The sequence below is a fragment of the Cylas formicarius genome, unplaced genomic scaffold (genome assembly GCF_029955315.1).
Source record: "Cylas formicarius isolate icCylForm1 unplaced genomic scaffold, icCylForm1.1 PGA_scaffold_1__22_contigs__length_36826433, whole genome shotgun sequence".
NCBI lineage: Eukaryota > Metazoa > Arthropoda > Insecta > Coleoptera > Brentidae > Cylas > Cylas formicarius.
Window position 1 is genome coordinate 31,923,999 of NW_026844264.1, and position 11,855 is coordinate 31,935,853.

Genomic DNA, 11,855 nt, shown 5'->3' on the forward strand with positions numbered 1-11,855 from the left:
CTTTATTGCACATCTCCTTTGGTTCCCTATTAATCATCATCTGTGGTACACTGGATAGATACTTCTAAAAATCCGGTCGTCTTGTCCTTTTCTAATTCTTCCAAAAATTTTTTATTTATTAAACACGGAAGACGACACACACAGTTGACTTAGTTTGGGGCTTCCCTGCGTTGTATATTATAAATTATGACCGCTTTAAAAACAGACTCGCCAAAGAGCAAGCTTCGCTAACCAAAGCTTAAGTTCGGGTAAGTTGTGGTCCAAGAAATTGACATATTATTTGCTCACAAATACACATTTTCCGTGTTTTACTTTTTGGTGCAAAGCCGCTGGAAAAAAAAACTTCTTCCTGGTAAAGTTTAGCAATTGTGCCCCAGATAAAAATACAAAAAAAATCCTTTATTTTATTTTTAATTGCTATTTTTATATAGCAAAATATATCAAAACTAAACTTATTTATTTGCTCTCTCTATTATGTTACAAGATGTGTGGTAGCTAGCTTAAGAATTTTAAAAAATCTTGTGTAATATGGAATATTTATTTAGCTTCTTTAGTTTTGTGTTTGTGGTTGTTTAGGTGTTTAAATGGAATGCCTATGCTCAAATGTTACTGTTTTACATAATTCCTATCAACTTTTCCTACAAAAAAAAGCTCTAGCGTAAGGAGATCTTTGAAAATGACGAGAACGATAAGAAAACTTCAGTTCAAAATTCAGTTGGCCAATATTATTAGTGTTATCGAAATGATACTAGTTGCGTTATAAAATTCTAGATTTTCAACCTAATAAAATGCTAATTACCTTCGATCGAGAGGCACTAATTGAATGTAATGGCAACCACAAACACAATAATTTTTCGATAAATATGACAACGCTGCGTTAATTAAACAAAGCAAATTGTAAACTCAAAAAGCACTTAATACATCTGCGATTACTGCTTATGATAAATCAATTTACCATACGTTTTTTCCACTTTTATATACAGGGTATTCATTAATTATATAGTATGATTCTCAGGAATGATTCTTTGGTTAATTTTAAGACAAACAGCTTACATAGACGTTGGTTTTTGTTAAGGAATTGTTTTGTCTGACTAATTTTGGATATTTGGATTCAAAATTTTGTAAGATGTAAATTAATCCCAAAAAAATATATAACGTTATAAAAAACGAAAGCAAAAACGAAGTTTTTTCCAATTTAATTAACACACATTTACTATTAAGCTACATAATTAATTAAAACGCTATATTGTGATAAAAACCAGCAACTTTTTGCGAAATCTAAATTTTCGTCCAACTGCTTGCGGACGTTTTATCACCTAGTGTGACATTTATAAAATGTAATACTAGAAACTAAAAAAATCGCGTGGTATTTATGTAACCAGTTGCGAAAAGTTTCATTTTGTGTAACGAGTGGATTCTGCAAAAGGACACATTCGACAAAATAGTCTTGTGCAACGCACTGCTACTGCTACTTGCATTGATAATATAATAACAAATTTGAATGAAGACGTTTATGAGGTTGGAGTTCTTGACCCTGGCATGTCAGACCACATAGCATAGGTAGGGCGGATAGAGTCAGAACTAAAAAAACTAGAACTATTGCCAAATCAGGTATTGTGAATATTAGGAAGTCCTTGGAGGCTGTGGATTGGAATATTTGCCTTGGTTCTAACGATGTCAACTTTATGTCTTCATTTATATTGGACAAAGTTCAAGACTTGAGCAAACAAAATTTTTCTGTTAAAAACGTTCCTCATAAAAAATCACCGGTCAACTGGTTTGATAAAGATCTTGTAGCTCTTAGAAACAGAGTGTCAGCTGTTAAAACTCTCAGTAAAGTCTCACAGAACCCTCTATATACAGAAGTGTATAAATCACTAAATAAGGAATATAAACAAAAAATTCAACAAACCAAAAAAGCTGCCTTTGATGGATTTATCGAAAAATCAACCAATAAAAACAGAGATGTCTGGAAAATCGTTAACTATGAAAGAAACTGTCTTGGGAGATGTGATAAAGAATCTGATTTATCAGCAAACGATCTTAACAGCTTTTTAGTTCTGTCTCGAGTAATATTATAAAGATCTTAACGGTGTATCACAATGTACAGAGTGCATGTGTTGAAGGGATTCCACTGGAGGAAACTACTTTTTTTTTGCATCCGATAACTTGTGAGGATACGTACCGAGCCATACTAAGATTAAAAAAATCTTATTCTAGCGATGCTTATGATATCAATAGTGTCTTGGTGAAGGGACTGGTTGAGTACATTACACTGCCATCAACCACTTTATTTAATAAATGTATTGACACAGGTGTATTTCCGTCGCTGTTTAGGATTTGGAGAGTAGTTCCAATCCATAAGACAGGCCGATTTCAATCGTGCCTTTGTTCGGAAAAATTTTTGAGATCTTACTAAAAGATCAGCTAACTTCTTATATTAATAAGATCGAATGTCTTTGTGCTGGTCAGTTTGGATTTAGGGGAGGGTGTTCGACGATCCAAGCAGTGTCTAAAGTTGTGAGTGGGATAGTTGAGGGCCTCAAGGGGGGTGAATTAGTTGGTTTGACCTTGTGTGATCTCTCCAGGGCCTTTGACTGTGCTTCTCACCAGCTTCTTATTAAAAAGCTATATAGATATGGTATACGAGGTCTGCCCTTAGATCTTATAGCGTCCTACTTGCAGGGCCGACAGCAGTTTGTAGAATACCAGGATGACCGTTCATCACTTGAATCAGTAGTAAGCGGCGTGCCCCAGAGTTTCGTCCTGAGCCCGCTACTATTTACAATCTACATAAATGACCTTTATCATTTCTTGGCCCCCAATCACTGCGTGATGTTTGCCGACGATACATCCTTCACTACATCTTCTAAGAGTGTCGAGGAGTTGTCCGTTAGGGTTGGCATGTTGGAGGACAGGGCTAATGTGTGGTTCGAAAATAATTACCTTAAATTAAATTTAGACAAGACCCAGAGTATTGTTTTTTCCTCCAATTGCTTGGTAAATAGTGGACAGTCCGTCAAGTTGCTTGGCATTAGGATCGATGATAGTCTAAATTGGAAACAACATATCTCAGACCCGAAAAATAGATTGTCCAGCAACATATTCGTTCTTCGACGACTGGGAGGCCTGATAGGAACAAGGACTCTGCTTATGGTCTATTTTTCTTTGTTGCATTCACACTTATGCTATGGCATGGTGCTGTGGGGTGATTCCTTAGCTGCTGTGGAGATTTTTAGACTGCAGAAAAGGGCCATTCGAGTCGTTGCTAATATAGCAAACAATATAAAAACTTTAAAGTGATATGCCCCTTCCTTGCATCTGTATCTACTACCAGTTATTAGAGATACAAAGAACGAAGGAAAACTTTAGCGCTAATTCGGATTGCCATGCCTATCCAACTCGTTCGGTGGATCTCCTTAGACGGCCTAGGTTTAGACTGAGGAAGTCTGAGAGCAACTCGTTGAACCTGGAATTGTATAATGTTTTGCCAGGTACCGTGAAAAAGATGAACAATAGAAAACTTAAACATACTATTAAGGAATTCCTACAACGTCATTGTTTTTACTCCCTGCGAGCATACATTGACACTGTCACTGGTATCGATGCGCTATAAAACTGTATAGTACTGTATAATTTTGTTTGTATTAGATGTGTGTTGCTATGTTATTTTTTAATGTGATTTTATTACACTTGGATATAACTTCTCACTTGCTACAATTGTACGTTCCTTTTGTACGAAAAATAGTCAATAAATGAATCTATCTATCTATCTATACAATTTTTTTCTAATTTACGTTCAATTTTTGAAAATTCTGATCATTTTCATATAAGGAAAATTTTTAAAATTTGGTATAGCAATTTTTTCAGTTCGTGGTTATTTTGACAGATGTTGAAAAATGTCACTTTATATGGTAGAAAATTAGCAAAAGTAATAAATATAAAACAAAAAATACCCAGTTACATGCTGATCAACAATGTTAATCCTTGACATTTATCAAACTTGTTGCACCATATACAATATATACTAAAAAATTAAAAAGAAGAAATAATTAAAGGCATGTATCAATAATAGACACAGATACTTCCACATTATTTATTCCGATACATATGGTCGATGGTATTTATACATATGGCAGTGGAACACTTATTCTAGCTAGATATAGATCATAGTGACTATTCGGCAGATTTCTTGACATTTTCGCCCCTAACAGATATGACTAGAAATATTTTTGTATTAGGCACCCTGTAAAAATGTCAAGAAAACTGAATCGGGTGAATGCGACATAAAACCAAAACATTTTGTTTATTTAAATTTAATCGATATTCACATTAAATATTTTTAACGTTTGTTTACTGGCTAAATCGCAACTATCGTTAAAAAACTGTACTATCTGTCTGTACAAGGTACTTAATAACTCAATACTCAATAAGAGTAAAAGTGTTCAGAAGTTCAGCAATTTTTTTCCATTGTATTTTTAAAAATATTTCTTATTTTTATTTTAAATATTTGGTAACTATATTATCCCACCTTGGCCGATCACTTATGAGTTTTATTTACAAAGTTCTTAACACTAATTTCATTAATTTATCTATGTCGGATCTTTCTTAGACACGGTTACTAACATTTTAGTTTTTATATAGGGGTGTTTCCCAACCGCGTTCACTTAAGAAGGTTGTTTCGGTAAAGACGAGAAGAAAACTTCATATAAATATGGGCACCGAAATTTTGTGGTTTTAAAATACAAGGTGCTGAAGTTTAGAAGATTTTTTAATTTTTTTTCATTTTTATGATTTTAAGTCCTTTCTTTAGAAATCTATCTCTTTTAATTTGATTGCAATTTAATTGGTAATTATCACGCTACGGACGTAGCTTACCAAATTTTTAAAATATATGTTTTTTCTGCACTTTTTCTGAACTTTGATTCTTCTCTTTACTCAAAATCAATATCGGAACGTAATTGGAGACCACCCTGTATAATGTAAATAGGTACGACAGTTTCAATTTCATATACTCTCCAAAACATAATAGTCGTGTTCGTTCATTCCAACAACAATAACATTTTAAAACTCTTCCTGCAGTCAAAATTAAATTACAATTTCTGTAAAAAACACTTACGTGAACATTGCTGTGTAGAAAAAATATAAAATATTTAGCTTGAAAAAAAAAATTATTGCTATATAGATCTATATGGTGTATTAATTTAATGGCAAGCAGCAAGCGAATATAAGGTTAGGTACAAAAACGCTTTATTTGGAAAACTTTAATTTTCCGATTACGACTTGCCAATTTGAGTACCGTAAAACCATAAACTCGTTAAATCAATTTGGGCTGTCTCACACCATTCGTTTATTCACAATAAAGTGCTGTGGTTACATCTCTTCATACGAAACGTGACTAATATGTGTATGTAGAATCAACGAAAGAAAAGTTGGGTTTGAGTGACACTGAGAATAAACACGACATTCATCAGTTCGTACCAAAAAATCAAAAGGAGTTCTGAAATAAGGTTTTAATTAATCAGTTTGTCGTATTTCATTCACCAAACTGGAGCGATATAAAAGTTAAACAGATAGATACTGGGATATAAATATTTGGGCGTCATCCGCCAAATTCTAAAAAGATTTGTTTTTTAATTTTATTCACTAAAATATAGTGCCGCAAAAAATGACCCGCGCCCTATTATTCAGTAATTTCTACCCCAAAATTCGCCATAATGTGAACACACAAGTTTCAATATGATTTAACTATTGCCGTTCAGTGAATACAACTGCCCACATTTATATTAATTCATCGATCCAAAAAGTAATTGTGATAGTGCAAAAATATTATCCCTAGTTTTCACGTAAAACGACCGTGCAAAATTTAGTATGACGAACAAAATCAATTCACCTAATTTATTAAATTTATCTATTCTTGTTTGAACCCGTTGACGGTCGGTTCGCTTTGTTGCTGTTCTCTCCTTTGCAATTGGAAAAAGACGACCAGTCTTCCGCTTAGCATGAAGAGGAAAACCAACGCGGGTGCCGTACGCTCCAGCTTGTCCGCTACCATGTAGTGCGAGTAGACCGCCATTAGCGTTAAAACCAGCAGACAGAGGTTCGCGGCGTTTTTAATCTTGTCTAAAAACATTAACATTATTTACATTTCAAATTTAAAACGTTACTATACACGTTTTGATTTTGTTTGCTCTATTACTTCGGAATCCTATATGACACATACAGGGTGTCTCAATTCGGTTAGTTTTCAATAAAAAAACTAAGATAAACATAAAAAATGTTATTACTAGGCATTAGCATTATATTTTGTAAATTAGCGAACACTAGATGTTTCATTTGTAAAAGACACTTTATACATTGGCGAAAAAAAAGTAATTTATAGCCACTTATTCACCACTTATCTGGTGTAAGTAGTGAAGTTTTAATTAACTAATTGGACTAAGAATACTGGATATGAAAAGTGTTACCCTGATCTATCGACTAACTTGCGTCGTAAATGAACACAAAAATGATTTTAAAAAATGCCCAAAACTTTCATATTGCCGCCTTTTGATCATGGCGTACACGCGTGAGCTGTGCGTACTATTCAAAAAATGATAACAACCCGAGAAGTGGAACTGTTGAGTATGTGACCAACAATACTCGTTTTTTTTGTAAGCGAATCGTAATGGTATAAAGAAATTATGTTTGTTCTGCATTTTGTATGTCGGTCTCGCTCTAAATAGATGTTTTTATACGTATAAACTATTATTGTTGTAAATTGTAAAACAGTTGCTCCACAGACCTTGTCCAACAAGTATTTAAAAGTATTTTAAAGAAATGCCTTACAGAACTCATTTTTATAAAATGAAATTTTAAATATAGATTTTTTTAAAAGAAAATGTTATTTTCAGAAATCGGAATTGTCGCGAAAAAATATGTTTGATATCCAACGATCGAATTGCTCTTTGGTAACCACACGCATACACGGACCACAGTCGGTGTTCGATGACGTAATAAAATAAGGTTAATAGTGACGCGTGTTTTATATTAATCCGCAACCTATAAAACAGTAAATATAAAGCAGCAATCTGATCATTCAGAACACGATTTAACGACTCAAACTTACAAAGCGTTGAGCCTTTTTAGGTTATCGGCATGTATTTCCGAAAATGTTCAACTACCCCCACCTCTTTTCCTTCAGAGATGGAACAGAGCATTAAACAAAACTGAGACACCCGGTATATTGGCACCGTAGAAACCTACTAGCTGGAAAAATGAGTCTTCGTTTTTGAAATTTTCTAAAAACATTTTTGAATTAACCGAGGGTAAATTGAATAAATCTAGTAAAACTGTCACATATCAGGCTGTTATAATATTTTTAACGAGGTTTTTTTACCTGTGTGGCCATATTTTGAAAAAATAGTAGATACCAAAAAAATGTCACAGTAAGAAAAAAAGCCGGTAGAGCTGTTAAACGCGACGTTTGAAGGGGAATTTTTTTAATCATGGATTCGTTAAGTACATGTGGTCTCAGAGGTCTCAGAATAGGGAAGCTATATGTTACTTATTATTAACTTAATTGTTTTATTATTACCATCTGCGACATTCTTTCGAAATTATTATAAAGCAATAATATTTCCTGTCAAGGCTTTTATTTTGGTTCCAATCATATTTATTGGAAACAATAAATAGCATTTTTTTAAAATATTTTCGTTCCAATCGTATTTATTAGATAAGTGCACGATCTCTTTGTTTTTAAATTTTTGGAAACGATAAATATCATTTTTTATAAATGCAGCCCACCCTTATAATTTGTAAATGAAAGTATACTTAATAGACGTAACCGCGCACGGTAGACATTTTATTATTACACAGGATTATCTGGCGGTTTATTTTTAACCGTAACATTGACAATGTAGGTTGCGGTCGGCAGTTTTTGGAAATATATAAACCTAAAATTATCGCATTGCTCACCGCCGTTCCCGAAAATAAATTGAATTTATCTACGTAACTAATGTAGGGAGCTGGTGCATCTGCGACAGCATAAATCTCAATCTAAATATATGCCGTTTAATTTTTTTCTTGCTCAGATTAAAGTCCATATTAATATAGTATTCGTTTCGATTTCGAATTTATGTATTTTCTTTTTTTTGTTCAAAATTTAAATGCTTCAGGTACTCACGTTTTGGTATGAACGCCATTGCTATTCCGCAAACTATTTCTAACACTCCCACCGTTCTCCGATACCATTTTGACGGCACTTTGAAATTTAAGGCTTCGGATAGAGGAAACACTTTTGCGTACTTCACATATTCCTTCCGCTGTAACAAAATAATAAGTTAAAATTTAAGGTTCCCTATCTTGTTAAAAGAGGCGACCACAAAATTTAACACCTAGTTGAAAATGTCAGAGATAATTTAATATTGGTTGATTTTGGGACCACAATAATAGTGTTGCCGCTCAATTTAACTGTAAGTTAGAGCTATTATTATGGAACAAGTACCAATAAGGTTATATTACTGACCAAAACGATCATAAATTTGAAAGCGAGTTTCAAAATGATGTTCACCGGCTTTCTTTGCCAACTTAAATCGTGAAAATAAAACTTGAAAATGTGTTTTTTTACATTTAGATTAGGTTATTGAGTTATGTTGGCAATAAAAAAAATAGACCTAGAACCAAATAGAACATCGCGATGCATGCCCGCGAAAATATTCACGATATCCTGGGCAGGCAAAAAGCCAAACGATCAAATTCAATCCACACGACACGGCAAATATGTTCGTCAGCAGGACTCACCAAATCTTTATGTAAATCCTTGGAAACCACACTGGAAATTTTAATTAATCCTACGAAAATGAAGAAGAGCCCCAGGAGCACCGACAGTGATCGTAAGACTATCGACGACCCCATAACAATTATAACAACGATTTATACAATTAAAAGTACTTTTATATTTCGCGGTATAAAATCGACACGTATCGTTTGTTTGATTATCTATTAATTCAACGCATATTTGTTTATTTACGGTCTATTTTCGTTTTCGATTTTTTGGACCACGTATTTTCATTTTGGATTCGACGCGCGTCTATTTTGCGCCGATCAATACGACGCGGCGCCAACGATTTTTGTAAGTTCGCAACGTGTATTATCCGACCCGAAAATGTCAGATGGAAAAGCACGTTCCTGAAATTTCGACGTTTATCGAATTTTGATTGCGGAAATGATAGAAAGTTACTCGGTGAAAGATATTTGAATTTTGTTAATTTCCCTCCACCTTACCAGATTTTAGATCTGTCATTCCATCGAAGGCGTGCTTCTTGCCTTTGAACGCATTTGAAGACAAACGGCTTTTATTTGCTGGAGATGATAAATTTTAAGGATAATTGATGGAATAGGATTTAATTAGCTATTATTAATAAAGTTTGGCATGTGCAGTTGGTTGCGTACGCCGTAAATTCCAATTCTTCTTCTTTTTATCTAGCTACGAACATTTAATATACTTTAAAAATACTAAATAAAAATATATAATTTTTAAAAATCTGTACGTCTTTTTTACTTCTTTCTTTCCTCTACGAAATTGCTAAAGGTTCAGTTGGGCAAATGAATTAAGGCCATTTGACCAAGGTATATATTTTGGTTAGTAAAGACAGCTTATGAAACTGTTTTCAAAATTTTCCTTGGGGATTGTTTGTATTGACAAAAACAAGCATGTGTATGGATCCGAGATTGGAAAAGTAACAACAAAACTTTAATTAATAACTCTCAAGGAAAATAAAAATGTGCAATAATGAAAATCAAGAAAAATGCATTGTTAAACGTGTTCGTCTCTTTAGTTTTAATTGTGATACTTTATTTTGGATGTTTGTATTTGACTGTTAAGTCAACACCTACTCCGTTAACAAATGTTCAGTTTAAAAAACTGGAGGATATTTTGCCCAGGGACTGCAACATATGGTTGATATTTACGAAGGTGACAAATAAATCATCTTTGAATATAAAATTCGGAGAACTTTTGCAAAACCTTCTCAATACTTCCTCAATTCCGCTCAAATTCCATATCATAGTAGATGAAAAATCTAAAAATATCGCAAGTAACAAGTTATCAGAAGTTGTTTATAAAACTAACCGCTCAATTACTTATAGTTTCTATGATTTTGATGAGTGTGCCTCCAAAATTGGAGATATTGTTAGTACTATGACTCCCTTCTTTAGCTCTAAGCCGGGTATGTTATTAGAAACTTACTACTTACGAAAGTTTGTTGCTTATATAAGATGTTTTAGGAACCTATTATAGTGATGCCTTATTTTATATATCGCTAGGCTTATACAGAATTGCACCAGTGACTCAAGATACTGCAATTCTCTTGGACTGTGATCTTTACTTTAAAAAAGATATAGCATTACTTTTTGAAGAATTTAAAAGGTTTCTTGTGCCATAGGTAATATTGTTGTGAAGTAAAGTTTGTCCTTTCAGATTTAAACCAACAGCTTTATTTGGTTTAGCTCCAGAGTTGACTCCAGTGTATCGCCACATTCTTCACATGTACAAGCTGAAGCATAGAACAACATTCGGCGAATTTTATCATGATAGCATTATATCTTCAAAAGAAGCACATCCAAAAGGATTTCAGGGTTACAACTCAGGTGTGGTTTTAGTTAAACTTAAAGAACTGAGGCAATCTAAAGAATTCTCAAAATTAATTGCCAAGAGTAAGATAAGAAATTTGACTGAAAGCTATAGGTTTAGGGGACATTTAGGGGACCAAGATTTTTACACTCTTATAGGATATGAATACCCACATTTAATTCAGACTCTGAATTGCGGCTTTAATCGACAACTCTGTACTTGGTGGCGAGATCATGGTTATCATGAAATATTTGACCATTATTTTAAATGTGAACATCCTACTGTGGTGTTACATGGAAATTGTAACACGAAAATTCCGAAAGAAATAACTTTTTAGGCATTAGTTTTCTTTTGATGTTTATATTTAGTATTTCTAGTTTGTTCCTTCTCTGTGATTATTTATGGGCTATAAAAAGAAAATGACCCTATCAATCTAAACTTATTTTTTATTGTTTTATTGTCTTGGGCGAACTCAACTGATCTGGTATTTTTTCTTGGAAGGTAAACAGATTTTAACCATATTATGTTGTTGATTGTTAAGTTTATGTTCATATCATTCTGCATGTAATTTCGTGTTGGCTCCCTATTTCATTACAGCATATGTATATTAAACTGTAATTCCTATAAATCCTTGCCATACTTTGCCATATTGAAACCAAGAGGCTTGTAAAAGGTATTAAAATATCTCTTTTATATTTTATATTATTTATGTATTTCATATATATATATTTTTTCATGTGGTTGTGGATGTTTTTTGCGGTAATAGTTACTCTATAGATTTAAAAAAGTGCAATAACTGCAACTGTTTCATATACCTTTTTATTAATTTGAATTTAAATGTAATTTTGTATATTTTTATATTGTTATATAATTATTTGTTCATGATTTTTAAAATAAAACCACTTTTTTGGTTGTTTTAAGCAAGAGAAGTTGAATTAATGTAAGAATGGTCTGTGCGTTCCAGAAACCCGTTTTGCCAGAGGACCGAACAAGCAAAATGTTTCTAGGGAATTTTTCTACGTTCACACCATATAGTAACTAGCAGCTAGATAGAATCCCACGCCTTTTTATAATACAGGAATTTCTAAAGCCCACACATAAATTTTACGGATGTGACTAACCAACATGGCCGTTGACAGTCCGTCATCTCCACCGTTGCAGTTTTCAGTTTTGATGTGAGGGTATTTTTACGAAAACAATTCCGCTTAATGTTCGGGGAAATTTTAAATTAGTTATAAAACGG

The 11,855-nt window shown here is 33.2% G+C and overlaps 2 protein-coding genes across 2 annotated transcripts; one reads left to right on the plus strand and one right to left on the minus strand.

Moving 5' to 3' along the window:
* Positions 1-4,082: 4,082 nt before the first annotated feature.
* Positions 4,083-9,088, minus strand: LOC132697210 (novel acetylcholine receptor chaperone). Its single transcript, XM_060662518.1, has 3 exons — positions 8,782-9,088; positions 8,165-8,303; positions 4,083-6,123 (listed from the first exon to the last, which is right to left on the minus strand). The coding sequence occupies exons 1-3, from the start codon at positions 8,893-8,895 to the stop codon at positions 5,912-5,914; spliced, it is 465 nt and encodes a 154-aa protein (XP_060518501.1). The 5' UTR covers positions 8,896-9,088; the 3' UTR covers positions 4,083-5,911.
* A 589-nt stretch (positions 9,089-9,677) lies between these two features.
* Positions 9,678-11,747, plus strand: LOC132696248 (xyloside xylosyltransferase 1). Its single transcript, XM_060660977.1, has 3 exons — positions 9,678-10,208; positions 10,267-10,408; positions 10,460-11,747. The coding sequence occupies exons 1-3, from the start codon at positions 9,773-9,775 to the stop codon at positions 10,947-10,949; spliced, it is 1,068 nt and encodes a 355-aa protein (XP_060516960.1). The 5' UTR covers positions 9,678-9,772; the 3' UTR covers positions 10,950-11,747.
* Positions 11,748-11,855: the final 108 nt, after the last annotated feature.

Excerpts from the sequence above, each read along its gene's own strand:
- LOC132697210 (XM_060662518.1), bottom strand. The coding sequence starts at position 8,895 with ATGGGGTCGTCGATAGTCTTACGATCACTGTCGGTGCTCCTGGGGCTC. Across the intron at positions 8,304-8,781 it reads AGGATTTACATAAAGATTTG|CGGAAGGAATATGTGAAGTA; the intron begins GTGAGTCCTGCT and ends ATTTTGTTACAG. Across the intron at positions 6,124-8,164 it reads AATGGCGTTCATACCAAAAC|ACAAGATTAAAAACGCCGCG; the intron begins GTGAGTACCTGA and ends TAATGTTTTTAG.
- LOC132696248 (XM_060660977.1), top strand. The coding sequence starts at position 9,773 with ATGAAAATCAAGAAAAATGCATTGTTAAACGTGTTCGTCTCTTTAGTT. Across the intron at positions 10,209-10,266 it reads CTTCTTTAGCTCTAAGCCGG|GAACCTATTATAGTGATGCC; the intron begins GTATGTTATTAG and ends AAGATGTTTTAG. Across the intron at positions 10,409-10,459 it reads CTTTTTGAAGAATTTAAAAG|ATTTAAACCAACAGCTTTAT; the intron begins GTTTCTTGTGCC and ends TTGTCCTTTCAG.